Source organism: Saccopteryx leptura, chromosome 2 (assembly GCF_036850995.1).
Source record: "Saccopteryx leptura isolate mSacLep1 chromosome 2, mSacLep1_pri_phased_curated, whole genome shotgun sequence".
Lineage (NCBI taxonomy): Eukaryota > Metazoa > Chordata > Mammalia > Chiroptera > Emballonuridae > Saccopteryx > Saccopteryx leptura.
The window spans coordinates 331,885,624-331,904,308 of NC_089504.1; the positions used below are offsets into that span (position 1 = coordinate 331,885,624).

Consider the following 18,685-nt stretch of genomic DNA (forward strand, 5'->3'; position numbering starts at 1 on the left):
TCCGCCGGCTCTTTGGCAGCTTCCCGCTGTCAGCTCCGCCCAGGGGCGGATCCCGGGGGAATTGCGACAGCCGGGTGGCTGCAGGAATTAGGTCACGTGTGAGTAGAGATCGGACACTCAGGGGTCAGGCCGGTCCCTACCATTCTAATATTTCCCTGCCCTAGAATGTCCTTATTTGAGCTAACTTAAGTGGTGAATTTTACACTCTTCCTTCCCTCCAGCAGGGCAGATTTCGTTGTGAATGACCCAAACACACGGCCCTTCCTCAACTTGTGGCATGCCATCGGGGCGGGGCGAGGCGGGAAAGCGGAAATGAAGGGCACGAACCCCGCTCGCGCTTCTCCCACCCCCACCCAGGCCACGTGTGCTCGCGCCTTATATATTGGGCGGGGACAGCTCGGTTTCGACCCCGCCCCTCCTTCCGTGAGACGCCGCGGCCCTGCGGGTGGGGGCTCCGGTCCAGGCTTTGGCTACGGCCCCGGTGTAGTAGCGGGGGTGGCGGCCGGGGGCATCACTGCTCCTTCCCTTGTTGTGTGTGTCGGTGCCTCCTCGCCATCTTGTTGCAAAGCCTTTTCTTGTCGGCGGGAGTCCCGGGGGCCGCGGGGCGGGATGCATTAGAAGGAAGGAAGAGAGGGAGGGGAAGGAGGGAGGCTGTGCCGCCTTTTTTTTTTTTTTTTTGCATCAAATTATTTTAAATTTAGAAATTATATTTTGCAAATATTTTGGGAGACATTGATTTTTCTCCCCGTGCTCCCCCGTTTTTCCCTGCGGAGTGCGCTGCGCCGCCCAGCCCTGTCGCCCCCCGGAGGTGATCCCTCCCTCCTGCCTGCCCGCCAGCCTGTCCTGTGCCTGGCTCGCGGGCCGCAGTCTTGGCCCCGGCGCGCCCCCGGCAGCTCTCGGCGCGATGAGCATAGAGACGCTACTGGAGGCGGCCCGCTTCCTGGAATGGCAAGCGCAGCAACAACAGAGAGCACGTGGTGAGCGGCCGGGCTGGGCCCCTGGGGCACCGGGAAAGGGGAGGCGAGCGACCCAGGTCCCTGAACCCACCCCGAAACTGCGGGCTGTACCCCTTCCCGGGTGGCCCACGAAGCCAGGCAACGCAAGGCTCGGTGCTAGAGCCGCCGCCCGGGGAGGGAGGAGTGTTGTGGGCAGTGAAATTAATTAATTACTTCATTAACATGCAGTGAGGGACCCGACTAGTGTAAGCGCCACTCCAGCTGCCTGCCATCCCCTATGCACCTTTCGTGGGGGCTCCTTTCGCAGGGTCAGCGGCGCCTGCAGTAGCTCTGAGGATGTGTGAGCCGGGGGTGGGGTAGGATGAGCTGTGGTGTTGCGTGGGGGTGGCAGACCCGCGTGTGCACAGGGGATGTGTGATGGGAGCCTCGAGAGGATGAACGGACGTGTGCACGGGCGAGTGTAGAGTGCACATGAGTGGGCGTGTGTGTAATGGAATAGGGGAGTAGGAATTACTCTACACGGAGCAACTCCCCGGCTTCCCTGGCCCTACGGGGAGTGTGCGGAGGGCGCTCCCGGCAGATCTACGCGCCACTTGGGGCGGAGGCGGCCTTTGCAGAATGAAATGACATCGCGTGTCTTATGATCCTGGACAGCCCCGCCTGACCCCGCCTCCCAGAGCTTGGGCTGGGTCGAGCGTCAGGGATTTGGGTGAGAGCAGACTGATTGGGTGTTTGAAAAACGGCCTGCAGCTCGCTGGGGGCAGCCGCCGAGCCCCCCTTTCTGCGCCCCACTTTAGCCGATGTGGTATGTAGCGTGTCTGCGCGTTCCATACCCGGTCCCGGCTGGAATGTTGCGTGTGTCTGCGTACCAAGCCCGTTGGTTACACCGGGTGGTGACGTGGATGGGACCCGCCCCCGACCACGTGCACGAGGGACACTCCCACTAGGGACCGCGGGGCCCAGCCCCTTCTTGCCGCCTGGAGCTCGGCCGGGGGCGGGGCCTGGGCGGCGCTGGCCCAGGGCCTGGCGCCGGGTTGGGCCCTGGCTCTTAGCGCTGGGCTTCTCTCCCGGAGATCCTTTGCCCTGTGAAGGAGGAGCCGAACTTACCTGTCGGTTCTCTCCCCAACCTCTTGTTTTTGATCTTGGGGTGAGAAAAACCCTCAGAATTGCAGAGCAGCAGGATGTTTAGAGCTCTCATATCTCCTCTGACTAAGAGGTTCTCACCAGGACCTCCTGCCAGCATCCCTGGTCACACTGTGGAATGAGCCGGGCTAAGAATGGGCAGACTTTGGCACTCCCTCAACACGGGGGAGACGAAGATTTCAGATGCCTGCTATCCCCAAAAGCGTTTGTTAATGGTCTCCAGCTTTAGGGTGCTGCAGAAATAGGGGCTGGGGAAAGACCTCGGTTTTCCGGACTGCTGCCAGGGGCTCAACCCTGGATTGGTTGATGTGTGTGCAGTATCCAGGGACTCCTAGCTCTCCAATCCTTCTCCTCCCAACCCTTCAGCCGGGTTGGTTGTGGTGATTTCGCTTCACCCTCCTTTCCTTTTTTTCTGCCTATTGTTGTTTCAATGATGAGTCATGCAGGAGGTAGTAGTGTGTGTTGTGTGTGTGCGCGCTCGCGCACGCGCCTGCTGCTGCTGTGACTGGTGGGGGGAGGTGGGGGAGTCGCAGTGGACCTGGGGCGGGGAGCGGCGGTCCGCTGGATTAGTTGGGAAGACCGGCCTCTCAAGGTCGAGTCACTCAAGATATGTGAAACCGTGTTGCTTGGGGTTTTTGGAACTGATAGACTGACACATCAGTCCACATGGCCCTCCCCCGTGTTTTTGGAGTCAGGCTATTGATTATACTGGTGGTGACCAAGATTTGCATGGCAGAGGGAGGAGTGTGCACAATATTTGGAGAGACTGAGTCACCTGCTGCCACCATCAACACAGTACAATTCAGGAAAACCTATTACTGTATGTCTCCATTGTACTGTACTAAAGGTGAACAGGATTGATGCTGACCCTGACTTTGTCCCAAGGAAACATTCACTTCACCTTTATTTTACCTGCAGGCTAGTTAGTTGGCTATATGGAGAAAGGGTGAAGGAACACACACACACACACACACACACACACACACACACACACACACTGTAATCTGTCTGCAGGCTAGTTAGTTGGCCATATGGAGAAAGGGAGAAGGAACACACACACACACACACACACACACACACACACACACACACACTGTAATCTGTCTGCCCTTCCCAAAATAAGTAAGTCCACAGCTGACCGACCAGTAAGAAGGACAGGTATGATGTGTGCAACACTGAAAGAACCTAGAAATGGTTTTCCTAAGAAGTTGCAGAGCCCTGCCCTCTCCCCTAGGTGGTGAGAACTGGGAACAGCGAGCTGCCTTGAGGCCTAGTTTAGCTGCCCAGTCACAGCTTGGTGGGGCAGGGTTCTTAGGGGATGGATGGATGGATGTTGGAAGGCCAGATCTACACCAAAAACTCCTGTACAGATGGCTAAATCTTGCCATGGCAATTTAATCTCCAGAATTCATTTCTTTTTTCTCCTTGAGGGACTGTCTTCCAACTGGGGACGGGAAGAATGAGAGAGAAGGGAGTGATGCATGAACCTCCTCTCCAGAACTGCTGTCCTGGGTTATGGTCCTGATGAGCAGCCCTGAACAGGGAGCCTCTTGTTCACACTCCCAGTTAACCTCAAGGGTCAGTTTCCTTCCTCAGAGTAGCCAGTTTGCTCACTTGATTAACCTGGGGATTTGGGTGAGTGTGTGAGAAAGAGAGCAGAGAGGGAAGGGCAAGGCCATCCTGGTGGTCAGCAGGAGGGCCTGGTCATTTTGCCATTTGTTCAGGTGGCTCCATTGGGAACCTCTTTTACCTTGATGTGAAGGAGCTGGCCGAGTGTCCACAGGCTCTTGACCTAGTTGCACCCTGGGCCTGCCTTATGTGCCAAGCTCCCTGTTAGCATTCAGAAGGGGAAATGACCCTGAACATTTGGGACCACCAGTTGTGGATACCTCAGGCCCCAGCCCTGTGCCTGCTGAGCTCCTCTCTGGGCATTTGGGACCACCAGTTGTGGATACCTCTGGGCCACAGTGACTGAGGATGGCCAAAGGGAGCACAGTGCCCATACTCTCCACTGTGGCCCCTGGATCACCCCGAAGGGGTCATTCTAAATTCCCCCTGGGGGCTGGGGGTTGGAGGGACAGCCTCTGGGTAGAGCCCAAGGAGGGTACCAGAGCATGTATGTGTATATGTGGGTGTGAGAAGGGAGTACACCAGCAGAGCATTATTTTAAAGTGTCTAAGCCATATGCTCCTGAGGGAGGCCCCAAGAGACTGCCAGCTTGCTCCCCCCCACTTTGTCTCCCCCTTTGCAGTGTACTGAGAGAGGGTAGCTGCTGGGCTGGGATCGAGTTAGACCTAGTAGGGAGGAGGCCGGAAACTTTGGTGGGCTGGATCTGGCCTGGGCCACCCCCTGTTCTTCATCACTAGTTCAGCTTTTTCATGCTGATATACATGTGATAGCCCTTGGCATTTCATCTGGATCCTTTCTGGCATCTGTGAGGCATACCTACCTCGCTCTACAAGAGAGAGGGTAGGTGAGGAAGTTGCAATTTACTAGAGCTTTGGAGTTGCTTTAAAATATGGAGAATAATACACTTACTTTTCAGGGTAGATACCATGATCATCACGAAGGTGGTTTTCCCAGGGCAAGGCTTATCCATTGCACTTCAGGTGTGTTGACCCCTGTGATTTCCCAAATGTAGGAAACTTGACTATATAATTTGAGGTAGTTGAGAGAGAAAAAAAAGGGGAATATGAATATGAAATTTGCCTTCAATCTGAGTTCCCAGGGTATCTATCCTTAGGGTTTGGGGCCCTGTCTCTCTTCCAGCTTATAGGAGAGTAGAACAGTTGACCCATGGCCAGTGAAAGTGTGGATCCTGGCTCAAAGGGATGGAGGTGGAGACTGTGTTGGGCTCTGGGTACCACGGCCTTGGCTTGAAGGTGGAGAAGGGTGGGGGATGAGGAGGGGGATAGGAAGCAAACTAGGCATGTCCCAGGCTGGACCTGAGAAGGGCTCCATAGTTGGAACTCAGCAGGTTTCTTTCCCATTGTGTTCTGTGGGAAACGAGTGGAGAGCTGGTTTTCTTTGGGACTGTAACATAAGTCAGTGCAGGCTGGAAAGGCCTAGGAAAGCAAAGCTTCCCTCACTGAAGTAGGCCTGTTCTGGCCTGGTAGCTCCCCTTCCTGAAGGGCAGGGGAGATACGGAAGAGGCCCGTGCTGACCTGTCCAGCCCCTGAGCTCTGGCTGCTGGGAAATCACCCAGTGCTTCCCTTCTCAAAGCTGGTCCCCCTCAACTTCCTCCTTTGCCTCTTCTCTGCAGGAGGGAGGGGCTAGGAGCAGGCCTGGCTCTTCTGAGTTGTTGATTGGCCAAAAGGCTCGAAGCCCAGCAGACTTGAAGAGGTTGATGCCCTCCTGCTGAGGGGGGGTGGCACCTAGCCAACCTCACCCCTTAGCCCCACCCCTCTTGGGTGCCCTGTTTGAGGCGTGGCCATACTGTCAGCTGGGTTAGTCAGCAGTGTGGTGACTCCAGGGCAGGATGGAGGGTGGGTAGACCAGCCTGCTCCCTGGCCTGGGGACTGCAGCTGCTTCTGAGGGCCCTGACCCAGCCCTCTAGCCTAGGAACCAGGATGGTGGGGTCCCCAAATAGGGCAGGGTGGCAATAGAGTGGGACCTCTGGAGTAGGAGGAGATGCTCCCCTTCCTGTACTGAGCAGGCCTCCCTTTCCTGCAGGGTGTTCTTTCAGCAGAGATGCTGGACTAATGATGCAAGCTTGCCGAGCTCATTGCCTTGCACAGCCTCTTATTAAAAAGCTTGACTTTCCTTTATGCCTGCCTTGTACCTTTCTAGTTTGTGCTTCTGAGGGTCGTGGTGAGATATTTGGGGAAAGTGAGTTCTCGCATAACAAAGGGCAGAGAAGGACCCAGTGTGTTTTGTATGATCCCTCAGGAAACCAGAGGTATTGGGACCTAGCTTAGAAGACCCGAGTCCTGGGCCTAGTTTCTTCATGTGTGAGCTGAAGGTGATGCCCTTGCCCTATCTGAGCTGAAAGGGCTCTTGTGAGAGAGTGTGTGTGTGTGTCGACACCTAGTGAGCATATGTTGGCGCAGTTACTACCAGGTATCCACCCCATGTCAGAGAGCTGTCTGGGTCTACCCACTTTACCTGTTACTTGCTGTGTGACCCTCAAAAAATCACTTTGCCTCTCTGCGCTAATTTATCTCAGTCTGTGAAATGAACGCACTGCCTGCCTTCTAGAAGGTACTTGGCAAATATTGTTGAAGGTCTTGCTCAGAATATATATGATTTGTCCATCATGGACTGGCTTCTGCCCACTTCATCTATCACTTTTGCTCCTGAACCTTGCTCAGCAGCTGCCTAACCCTTCAACCTTCATGTGGCTAGGTCTCCAGCATCCTCTGACAGCTACCACTCTGCCAAGGCCTGTCTTCTCCCCTAGCTTGGATTATTATCCCCTGTCACTTCTCCCTCCTCCCACCCCCTAGGCCTTGAGCTCCCCAAAGGCAGGGACTGGGTCTGTTTCATTGGCTCACTGCTGTGCCCCCTCACTTAACCCAGAGCCTAGCTGGGTGTGGATGGGTATTTGTGGCATCTCAAGCTGAGCAGAGCTATCACTGAGTCCTGACTGGGTCAAGGTCAGAGGATGAGTCATAGTTGGAGGGTAGGTAAAGCTGTGGCCCAGGACTATTGGCCCTTCTGAGACATCCCTTGTGTTCTCTCTGCATAGAGGAGCAGGAGCGGCTTCGCTTAGAGCGGGAGCAGGAGCAGAAGAAGGCCAGCAGCCTGGCTAGGCTGGCCCATGCCCTGCCTGTGGAGGAGCCCCGCATTGAGGCGCCGCCCCTGCCTCTGTCACCACCAGCACCCCCACCTGCACCCCCACCACCACTTGCCACCCCGACCCCACTGACTGTCATTCCTATTCCGGTAGTGACCAACTCCCCTCAGCCTCTGCCCCCACCCCCATCGCTGCCCCCTGTAGCCCAGCCTCTGCCCCTGGCACCTCGACAGCCAGCCCTGGGTAGTACCCAGGGACTCAGCATTAAGGATTCTGCTCCCCTCCCTGCCAGGCCACAGGTGCCTACTACCCCTGCTCCACTACTGTCCGACTCCAAGCCCACTGGCAGCCCTAAGCCTTTGCAGCCCCTCCCCACACCCATCTTGACCATAGCACCACATCCTGGAGTCCAGCCCCAGCTTGCCTCCCAGCAGCCACCCCCACCCACTCTTGGGACCCTGAAGTTGGCACCAGCTGAAGAAGTCAAATCCAGCGAACAGAAGAAGAGGCCTGGGGGGTGAGTGAGCTGTGGCAGAGCTGGCGATGATGAGATGTAAGGAACTGCCCGTTCCCTAGGCTTGTGCAAGAGAAAGCACCCTCTCAAGCTAGCCCCTTCAGAACCGTGCCCTCCCTGCCTCTCCAACCAAAAAAACATCCTCCTGTATTTGGACACATTTTCACTGTGCCTGTGCCCATCCCCACCCTAGGAGTGAGGAATGGCTATTGTCCTCCGTTTTCAGGCTTCTGTGTTCTCTGATCCCCTCCAAAGTTGAGGTTGATAGCGTTTGTAGGCCTTTGGAGAGGGTTGTATTATGGGCCTCTTGGGTGAGGGCTGGGGTCAGCTGGCTGTTTCACTAAGTTGTAGGAGCCCTTCTGTCCCAGAGAGTTGGGATGGAGAGTTAAAGAGATTGTGAATTATGAGCATACATTTGCCTTCCAAGGTGTGAATGCATCAGGGCAAGGGGTGAACATCTCCCCTTGCTGCTTTTATAGAAAGATAAAGTTGGGAACAAAAAAACCTGTGGTATCTGGAGGGTGGGGGCAGGGAGCAGGAAGGCCACCTAATAGGGCCCTCCTCCCTGAGCCTCTGTCTGTCTGGGTTGCAGGATCGGAACCAGAGAAGTCCACAACAAATTGGAGAAGAACAGGTGTGTGTGCATGCGTGTGTGATCTGTTTCTACCCTTGGCCTCCCAAGCTCTCCTTGGGCCTTCCCTCCCTCCATCCCCCAGCCCCGTGGCGCTGGCTGACCAGCCATGCTCCTCCTCCTCTCCTCAGGAGGGCCCATCTGAAGGAATGCTTTGAGACCCTGAAGCGCAATATCCCCAATGTGGACGACAAGAAGACATCAAATCTGAGCGTGTTGCGGACGGCGCTGCGGTACATCCAGGTATGGGGGAGGGAAGGCTTCAGCTAGGCAGCTGAAAGGAGGCGGGCGGTGGCGCGCCAGCCGCAGCACGGCACCAGCTTCCTCCCTACTCCTACCGCCCTCCGCCCCTTGCCAGGGCCCCGCCCGCCTCCACGCGGGCGCAGAGCACATGGCCGCCTGACGTCAGTGGGGCTCCCCGCCCGGGAGGAGGCGGGAGGACGCGTGCGCAGGGAAGGCGGTAGTGCTGCTCCTCTCTGCTCCCCTCCCCCGCCAACTGCAGCTCTCCCCCAGCTCAGTGTCAAACTCTGGTTCCAGTCCCGCTCTCCCGCCCGCCTCACCCTGTTAGTGCACCGGTGAAAAGGGCGTGGAGCAGACCGGACCGCGCCTCCCCCAGCCCGCAGGACCGGGAGGAATTGGATTTGGCCTGAGGCTGGCGGGTGGGGTCCCCTGGGCGTGGCTCCTTCCACTCGGCAGCTTGCGGTGAATCCCCCTACTGTCACCCCAAAAGGATTAAGATCCATTCATTCCAGGGAGTTCATTCAGGTGCCACGACCCGACCCGGTAAAGCTGGGGGTTGGAAATGTGGCGGTCTGACTGCGTGTTAAATAGCCCCTGTGACGCTGAACCTTTAAAAATTACTTTTGAAAATAACGCTCTCCTACCGCCTGGATTTTTAAAAAGCCTTGCTTAGGGGCCCTCCTAGCCGTGTGTCCCCTCCCTGTGGGCATTGGCTCTCCTCTGAAGTACCAGGAGAGGGGGGCGCCCGCCAGATAAGACTGTCGCCCTGTTGCCATGACGGCCTGGTTTTGGTTTCCCTGGAAACTGGCCGAAGGTTCCCAGTGCCGGGAAGGAGGCTGTGGGGGTGGGGCGGGCCGCCACGGACGGCTGCAGTGAGGCGGCCGCTGGAACAACGGAGGGAGCCGTTGGGTAGTGGGAGGAGCCTAGGGCTCACTACCAGCTCGGGGTGGGGGCGGAGGAGCCTAGGTCTCCCTGCGGCCTGCTTGGGAAGCTTGAAGGCCAGGCTAGGAGCCAGCGGCTGTGAGCCGCCCACCTCCCGCCCCCTACTCTGCGGGGTCACAGCCCGGAGGTAACCGCAGCCTGACTTGTGGAAGGGCCGAGGCCTCCAGCAAATGCGCGCCCCTACCCTGTGGCCGAGGGGGCGGGACTAATGCTCCTCCCATTTACTTCCCACCACCGGGGATTGGCGGGGCCAGGGCGGGCCTCAGGGCTGGGGGCGGGGGCGGGGCTCCTGAGCGAGCGGCGGGCCCTGGGGAGTGACGCAGCAAAGCCGGTCCGCGTGTGCGAGCGTGTGTCTCTGTAAGCAGCGGGGCGTCTCCTTCCTCCGGAACGTCCCCGAAGGGGGACGGGCCGAGGTTTGGATTTGGACCATTCCTGAGAGGCTTATTTCTGGGACATTTTTGCAGCTTATGAGCTGGAGTGTAAGTTTCTTTCAGTCATGTGGTCTGGGAGCAAATCCCTGTCCAAATGCTGTGACATTTCTGTGACTCAGTTTTTTCTCTCATACTATGATGATTTTAAATAGCAAAAAAATAGTACCTGCATCATGAGAATGTTAGGAGAATTGGTGCTCTATAAATATTAACTAAATAATAATCATTGAGAAATGGGAAGGTTCCTTTTTGTAGCTACATACTTAGGGAGAAGAGTCTTGCTTGCATGATGTGGAAGTTTGAAAATAGAAATAGAGATTCAGTGTACCCAGCAAACTGTGGATATGGGCTGGGGCTGAATAGGTAGCAAGGTGGACCCAGGCTGTCCATAGAGATACTTGTCCTCTGCTGACAATGGAAGCAGAAACTTACAAAGCTCTCTGTAAATTCTCAATTTCACTCATTTATTTATTGATATATAGGTACTTTTGGACAGCCCTGTATCTGGTTCTGAGGATAAAGAACGGACCAAAGGGAAAAGTATGCAGGTTATAAACAAGTAAACCAGAGGACTAAAGGCAGAATAGGGACAGGGATGGCAGGGATTTATTCTGGGCTGTTAGGAAAATTGTTGCTGAGAATGGAGCACTTGAGACCTGAAGGTCTCGGGGTGACCTAGGCCTAGGCAAAGTAGAGGGCAGAGAGCACAACACAGGCCGAAGTTTCTCCATCAGGAGGGAGCAGGATATATTTTTTGGAAGTTAAAGATTGTCAGCAGGGTTGCCATCCAGAGGCGGGTGGGCAGCAGACTTGAGAGGGAGTACTAAAGAGACCATGTAGGGCATATAGACGGAGAGTTTTGGTTGTGTGCTGACGCAGTAAGCTGTGGGAAGCCTGGAGCCCACAGCCAGACCCAGAGTGGCTTGGAGGTGGTAAAGGATTTGAAGAAAGCCACAGTTAAATGGACAGAGACAGAAAGGGGGAGGCAGGTACCAAACCACACAGCCAGGTAGTCTTAGGAAGGGAATGGTTTTAAAATGAAGCCACGTCGCCTGACCAGGCAGTGGCGCAGTGGATAGAGCGTCAGACTGGGATGCGGAAGACCCAGGTTCGAGACCCCGAGGTCACCAGCTTGAGTGCGGGCTCATCTGGTTTGAGCAAAAGCTCACCAGCTTGGACCCAAGGTCACTGGCTCGAGCAAGGGGTTACTCAGTCTGCTGAAGGCCCATGGTCAAGGCACATATGAGAGGGCAGTCAATGAACAACTAAGCTGTCGCAATGCGCAATGAAAAACTAATGATTGATGCTTCTCATCTCTCTGTTCCTGTCTGTCTGTCCCTCACTCTGACTCTCTCTCTGCCTCTGTAAAAAAATAAAATTAAATTAAAATTAAAAAAAAAAATTTTAAAATGAAGCCACGTGGATTAAAGTTAGACCCTCGGAAAACATTCCAGGGAGAACTGGTTAAGAGAAGAGGAGGTTTGGGGTCCCAATGTTCTCTCTCTCTGAGCCAGAAGTCTGCCTTCTCTGCTGGCAGGTGGAGTTCAGGACGGCTACTTCCAGGCCTCAGAAGCCAGATTAGAGTGAGGGTTGACTTGCTTGGGCCTTTTCTGATGTCATTTTTAGTACTAGCCTTTTGGTATGAGAAGCCAGACCAGGTATATGTGGATAAAGAGAGTGTTCTAGAAGAAATATGGGAAGAAGCAGGTTAATCTCAAAAGCCAAGGTGATGGGGGAGAGGCTCAGTGTGGCCTGGAACTGGAAATAGAAATGTAAAGCTACCCGGTTTCAGACTATTACAGAGCATGGCGTGGTATCTGGGTTTTGTGTTGCAGGCACTAAATGTTTTGAGGTATCTCTTACTGGTGAGGTCAGAAATGCAAGGAGTTAGGGGCTGCAAGAGGGAGTGGGGGAAGTTGGGCCTAGTTGGTCTATAGAGTTGAGGACGTTGCCATGCCTAAGAGGGGCAGGTGAATAATCAGGGGAGGCTGCTGCAAAACTGCCCGTAGAAAATGGAATTAGAGGCCCTGGCCAGTTGGCTCAGCGGTAGAGCGTCGGCCTGGCGTGCAGGAGTCCCGGGTTCGATTCCCAGCCAGGGCACACAGGAGAAGTGCCCATCTGCTTCTCCACCCCTCCCCCTCTCCTTCCTCTCTGTCTCTCTCTTCCCCTCCCGCAGCCGAGGCTCCATTGGAGCAAAGATGGCCCCGGCGCTGGGGATGGCTCTGTGGCCTCTGCCTCAGGCGCTAGAATGGCTCTGGATGCAACAGAGCGATGCCCCAGAGGGGCAGAACATCGCCCCCTGGTGGGCATGCTGGGTGGATCCCGGTCGGGCGTGTGCAGGAGTCTGACTGCCTTCCCGTTTCCAGCTTCGGAAAAATGAAAAGAAAAAGAAGGGAAAAAAAAAGAAAATGGAATTAGAGGAAGCTCAAGTCTGATAGGTGACTGTGATTCTCTGGTAATGAAGGGGAGAGATGGGATGGACGTGGGAAACAACATACTCATGTCCTCACAGGTTTTCCCCTGGGGCTGAGTGAAATGCTGTACATAACTATCCTAGCCACTGGTGGAGAAGAGTCCTTGCCTTCTCTTGAGGTTGGACAGAACTGTGTATTGAAGTGGAAAACAAAACGTGAAATATTTTGTGATATGGGCCATTGTCTGATTAAGTACAACCTGACAGTTTCATTAAATGCTCAGGTGTGTGGTGGAGGTCAGGAGGATGTACTGGTGAGGGTGTGGAGTAGGGAAGGACAGTGGAGGAGGTGGGCGCCAGAGTGTGGGTTTGGAGCAGAAGCAGATGAGACTGAGAAGGGTGAGGGGGAAGGATCCATATGTAAGCATGTGGGTACACAGATTTGGGAGAGGCAAGCTAAGACAAGCTGGGGTGTTTGGTATATGAAGAGCCAATGGGCTCTGCACCTGGCTGTGACCGACAGCCTTGGAAGCTAGCTGCTCAAGAGCAGGCTGGGTTATCTGTGTCATCTGGTTGATCCAACAGTTGAGGGGAAGCTGGCAACAGAGAGGCCTGTGAAATTTAGGTTGGTTTAATAGTGTCAGAATCAGGAGGACATGGAGGACAGGTGAGAGTTTTGGGGTGGAAGGAAGTCAAGAAATAAGGACATGAGCTGGTGGTACTTTGGAGCTGCTATTAAGCCTCATGCAAAGGGAAACTGGAAACCTTTCTCACAGAGGAGCAGTGCCACAGTCTGGGAGGCAGGACATCCTGCCCGTACAAGGTCACTTGTGGCCCTGGAGAATTTGAAGGGGAGATGGCACTGTACCTAAGGGAGCTCTCCCTAGGTGGCCTATTTTTTATTTTATTTTTTACAGAGATAGAGTCAGAGAGAGGGACAGATAGGGACAGACAGACAGGAATGCAGAGAGATGAGAAGCATCAATCATTAGTTTTTCGTTGTGACACCTTAGTTCATTGATTGCTTTCTCATATGTGCCTTGACCAAGGGCCTTCAGCAGACCAAGTAACCCTTTGCTCAAGCCAGCGACCTTGGGTCCAAGCTGGTAAGCTTTGCTCAAACCACATGAGCCCGTGCTCAAGCTGATGACCCTGGGGTCTCGAACCTGGGTCCTCCACATCCTAGTCCGGCGCTCTATCCACTGAGCCACCGCCTGGTCAGGCTAATTTATTTATTAACTTTAGGGAAGAAGGGAGAGAGACAAACATTGATTTGTTGTTCCACTTATTTATGCATTCATTGGATGATTCTCATATGTGCCCTAAGGATCAAACCCAGAACCTTGGTGTATCGGGACAACACTCAAACCAACTGAGCTACCCAGCCAGGGCCCTCCTGGTGTTCTTAGTGAGGTGGGAGACATCTGCTTCTTGGGGGCAGGAGTGATCTGGAACCTGTGGTGAAAGAAGCCTCTCCAGGGGTGCTTGGTCCAGCACCCCAAGAGCCATTTCTCATTGATCATTAGAACTCAGGTATAGGTGTTAAAAAAGGAGCACATTTCAGGGCTTGGGGGTTGTTCAGCAGCCTGGGGAGTCTGGAGGCTGTGGGCACTATGAAAATAGAGGCTCTGGGTAGGTGTCACAGGTGGGCACCGCAGGGAGTAACCCAGGAGATGGGGAGGAGGTACGGAGCCAGCAACTGCTGAGAACCAGGAGGCAGGTCAAGGAGATGAAATGGGCAGAGGGATGGTGATTTTACAGTGTCTACGGGGTCATTCTCTAAGGACGTTGAAATTAAATAGACTAGTTGATGAGGTGGAAAGAAGGGCTGAGCCATTTGAGGTTCTTTGCAGAATGAGTGTCGAGGATAGCTTGTGGCTGCATGAGTGACACAATGGTATGAAAGGTGGTATAGGCCTTGGGCAATACCTGAGAAACCTGTTACACCTTTTGTTGTCTGCAGAATGGAAGGAGCAGTTAGCCAGGAGGGTGGATGGGACAAGAAGCAGCACAGCCCCTCAGGACAGCTGATATGGAGGAGGGGGAGCCACTGACCTGAATCTGTGCTTTTTTTCAATGGCACCTGCTGGAGAGCCTGCAGTCCCTGAAACACTGGGCCTTACTGGGCAGAGTCATGGCCCAGGGGGCAGGTGTGGTCTCCAGCAGCCCCCATCAGTCTGGGCCCCCAGGTCACTGCAGACCTGCCCCCATGGACCAGGTGATCTGGAAGTATGGGTGGCTGTGGGGGGATGTTTGAGGTATTGTGGCCACGAGGTTGCTGCTCAGGGTATCCTGCTTTTCCTTGCCCTGCTCCAGTCCCTGAAAAGGAAGGAGAAGGAATATGAGCATGAGATGGAGCGACTGGCACGGGAGAAGATCGCCACGCAGCAGCGGTTGGCAGAGCTCAAACATGAGCTGAGCCAGTGGATGGATGTGCTAGAGATTGACCGTGTGCTCCGGCAGACGGGCCAGCCCGAGGACGACCAGGCTTCCACCTCTACTGCCTCTGGTGAGCCCCACCCCTCAAATGCCAGACTTCCTGGCCAGGCCTTTGCCTGCTGGAAAAAGTGCCCTCTTACCCTAGACCCATAATATCCCCAGACCCCAGGGGCATCTGTTTCTCCAGCCTCTTGTTACCAAGCCCTTCTGACCTGTCTGTGTCCTCATGTCCCCCCACAGAGGGTGAGGACAACATAGACGAGGATATGGAGGAGGACCAGGCCGGCCTGGGCCTACCTAAGCTGAGCCATCGCCCCCACCCGGAGCTGCCGAAGCCACCACCCAGCACCGCCCCTGCGCCTCTGCCTCCCCACCCACACCCCCACTCCCAGCCTGTGGCCCTGTCTCCTGCTCACCTCCCTGGGCAGCAGCCGCCGCCACAGCAGAAGACACCTTTACCGGCTCCACCTCCCCCATCAGCTGCCCCTGCCCAAACGCTGGTGCCCGCTCCAGCTCATTTGGTGGCTGCGGCTGGGGGAGGCTCCACAGTCATTGCCCACACAGCCACCACCCACGCCTCAGTCATCCAGACTGTGAACCACGTTCTCCAGGGGCCAGGCGGCAAACACATCGCCCACATTGCCCCCTCAGCCCCCAGCCCTGCTGTGCAGCTGGCACCTGCCACTCCCCCCATTGGCCACATCACAGTGCACCCTGCCACCCTTAACCACGTGGCCCACCTTGGTTCCCAGCTTCCCCTATACCCGCAGCCTGTGGCAGTGAGCCAGCCCGTGGCGGTGAGCCACATTGCCCACACCCTCTCACACCAGCAAGTGAATGGCACAGCCGGGCTGGGACCCCCCACCACCGTCATGGCAAAGCCAGCCGTGGGGGCTCAGGTGGTACACCACCCCCAGCTGGTGGGCCAGACAGTGCTCAACCCTGTGACCATGGTCACAATGCCCTCCTTCCCGGTCAGCACACTCAAGCTGGCTTGAGGATGAGGCCACTCAGAGGCCCCCAGTGGGGGCAAGGAGGGGGACCTGTCCCCGCACTCTCCCACCAGCTCCACACATTCCAGCCCAGGCCCACCCTACCCACACCCACCCCCAGGCCTCCTAGGGGAAGGGGGTGCAGAGACTCTGAGCCAGGGGAGGGAGGGACCACCCCAGGGAGCTGGACACAGGCAGGGGTCAACCCACTGCACTAGGACTTGATAAAGTGATGAGAGATGCTCTGGTGGACATGCTGCCTTCTCGGCCTGGTGCCATTCCCGCCTCCCCATCCTGTACCCTGCAACCAGTTCAATGTGGACTTTGTGTTCTCCATCTTCTCCCTCCCCTGCTGCCTTCCTGTGCTGCTGCTGCTGCTGCTATTGCTCTGTCTGGTGATGTGGCTGAGCATCCGGACCCACCCCTCCCAAGCCTCAGCCTTCTCTTCCCAGGCTTTTGGAGAGGAACGGGGGGAGCTGAACTAAAGTAACTTAGCCTAGAAAGTTGGGGACCGCTGTGGACACCCTGCTCTGAGGACAGGTTCAAGTCCTAAGAAGTGGCTGGTCTGCAGTCCTACCCAGACAGGTAGGTAGGGCTTTCCAACCCAGTTGCAGTTACTGTGATTCCTTACAGCAGAAACTGGATGATTTTCTACCAACAGTAAACCAAACCCAAGCTGTGGCCAAGCTTCTGAGCGTCTCACACCCCTTACTACTGGGCTCCTGACCTCAAAAGGGCAGGCTGATGGTGGGGTGGGAAAGGAGGGGCTTGGCGGTCCCCTATACTCCCCAGCCTGGGTCTGGACTCCTGTTCCCATCCCTGGGCATGGCTTTTGGCTTCCAGAATGCATTCACTCCCGATTCCCTGGGCTCTGCTCCTTGCTTTACACTCCCCTGGGGGATGGGTGTATGGGGTGCCACCTGGGAGACAGGGACTAGCGTCTGGTTTGGGTTCCAGGAGCCTGAAGCCACACTGTTGAGGCAATCAGGAAGTTAAAATCCAGGGGTTCCACTAGAGCCCCCAACCCTTTCCCAAGCAGGCCCTAGGGTCCTGGAGAGGGCATGGCCACAGTAGGACTGCAGCTCTGCCCCAGCTTCTCTGTCTCTAGCATCATCTCTTTCCCCTGAGTGTCTCCCTTTCTCCAGTGGGCTTTCCTTGGTGGGGGCTACTGTGTGCACTGCTTTCCTCTGAGGAAAGGCCCCCCTTACTTGAGCCAAGTGCAGGGCTGAACTAGGGTGCAGAGGAGTGAGGGGAGCTTACATGTAGGGGATGCTGCTTTCCCTGCCTCTGCCTTGGCAGACCTTGGCTGCTCTTTTAATGTGGGTATTTATTACAAGTGGCCTTGTGTCAGACACAATTACACTCGTACACACTTGGCTCCCCACCTGCTCACACTCACCAATGGCCTTTCAGTGTTGGGGGAGGAAGGGTGTCCCTAGTTGTGAAGTTTGCACTGACAGGCTGGGGGGTGGGGAAGTATTGGGGCCCAGGATCCTCCGGAGTGGCCCCAGCAGAGGTCTTGACTAGATCTATATGCCTAAGAACTCCCTTTCAGCTCCTGGTCCTGGAGACCTCCCAGGGGACATAATTCTTCTCATTTGTCTCCTGTGCGTGGGGAAAGGAAAGGCCTATCAGGCGCCTTAGAGACCTCCCAGAGGGAGCCCACACTGCCCTGTAGCCCCACACAGCGCCCACCTCACAAGCTTGCTGCCTTCCTGCACTTGCAGCCACTACCACCATCCTGGTTCTCCGGGGAGCCAGTTTGACGCCTCCCAGTGTGATTACAGTGGGAAGAGGGAGAAGGGCAGGCCTGGCAACCAGGGAACAGTCAGAAACAAACTGATGAACGGCCTCTCCTCAGCTCCCTTCACCTCCCTGCATCCTGAGGCCGGTCCAGAGTTAAAACTTGTGTCAGCCAGTTGCCCCTTGGGCCTGCACAGATACCTCATCCGCCTGCTGCCCATGCCCCTCCCTGCCCCCAGCCCTGGGGGCTCTGAATCTAGTGCCGAATGACTATGTCCAGATTGGTGAAGATGGGTGTTGTTGCTGTTTTTGTTGTTTGTGAATGCTGTGATGTGTGCCCAAGAGGGCAGCCGCCGCCCAGCCTTTCTTTGGGCATCTTCCCTCTGAGAGCTACCAGGACCACATCTGTCCTCACCCTGTGGGACCGCCTGCCCCTCCCCTCCCTCCTAGCCCTTCCAGCCTGGGGGACGCGCACACACACACATCTTACCTCTCATGCGTGTTTTACTTTTTGATGTTCAGAGTGGCTCACTGGCTGGGAATCTTTACCTCGGGGAGAGGGGGAGGTTGGTTCCTTGGGGGGCCAAAGAAGGGCAGGGAATGCCTGGAGGGAAATGGGGAGTCACCAGGACCCCTGTTCTCTCTAGGAACAGCTGCTTCTCCCCCATCCCAGGGTCCCACCCCCAACCCCAAAGAGGTGGCCCTTGTTTACAGTGAGGACTCGGTCACTGTGTCTCCGTTTCCTGAACTATAAATTGTAGTGACCCCAGACTGTAGAGATTTTTATGTGTTTGGATACATCTGCTGTGTGGGAAAAAAAAACTACGAAAACCCTACTTTTGTACATATTGTATTTTTACTATTGAACTGTATTCTAGTGGCTGTTCATGCTCCAAGACTTTAGGTATTGAGACATGAATACTATCCGTGTAATAAGCACTTGCCTGGAATAAAATATAAAATTGAAATAAACCTGCACTGAAACCTGAGATGGAGCTGCCAGCCTGCAGCATCTGGGTCCTTTTGTTGCAAAAGGAGGGACAGACCTCCAGCAAGAAGCAGCAGGTTCCTTTCCCTGTTGACTTGGGGGATTGTACTCCTGCAGCTTCTGTGCTGTTTAATTTTTTTAAAAAAAAGATGGCCTGACCTGTGGTGGTGCAGTGGATAAAGCATCGACCTGGAATGCTGAGGTCGCCGGTTCAAAGCCCTGGCCTTGCCTTGACAAGGCACATATTGGAGTTAATGCTTCCTGCTCCTCCCTCCCCCTTCTCTCTCTCTCTCTCTCCTCTCTAAAAATTAATAAAAGAAAAATTTTATAAAAAAAAAATGAAGGACCTTCTAGTTTGATCCCAGTGCTAAATCTTCAACAAGCTCTGACAACTACAGTTCTGATCTTCCTTATAGCTTTTGCAACACTTCCTCAAACCATTTTTACAAACACTATCTTGTTTTATCTCTTAACACAGTGAAGTAATAACCCAAGAACTAGCCCTGTGCTGGCAGAAA

The 18,685-nt window shown here is 55.1% G+C and overlaps 1 protein-coding gene and 1 pseudogene across 2 annotated transcripts; both read left to right on the forward strand.

Moving 5' to 3' along the window:
* Window positions 1-463: 463 nt before the first annotated feature.
* Window positions 464-18,168, forward strand: MNT (MAX network transcriptional repressor). Of its 2 annotated transcripts, XM_066363502.1 has the most exons (7): window positions 464-977; window positions 6,787-7,351; window positions 7,941-7,982; window positions 8,111-8,222; window positions 14,098-14,223; window positions 14,322-14,514; window positions 14,685-18,168. In XM_066363502.1, exons 1-7 carry the CDS (start codon window positions 905-907, stop codon window positions 15,440-15,442), a joined length of 1,869 nt encoding a protein of 622 aa, XP_066219599.1. In that variant the 5' UTR covers window positions 464-904; the 3' UTR covers window positions 15,443-18,168. The 2 variants fall into 2 exon arrangements, with proteins under 2 accessions (XP_066219599.1, XP_066219600.1); XM_066363503.1 differs by lacking the exon at window positions 14,098-14,223 and having other exon boundaries at window positions 469-977.
* LOC136396251 (U1 spliceosomal RNA) lies at window positions 4,630-4,814 on the forward strand (annotated as a pseudogene).
* Window positions 18,169-18,685: the final 517 nt, after the last annotated feature.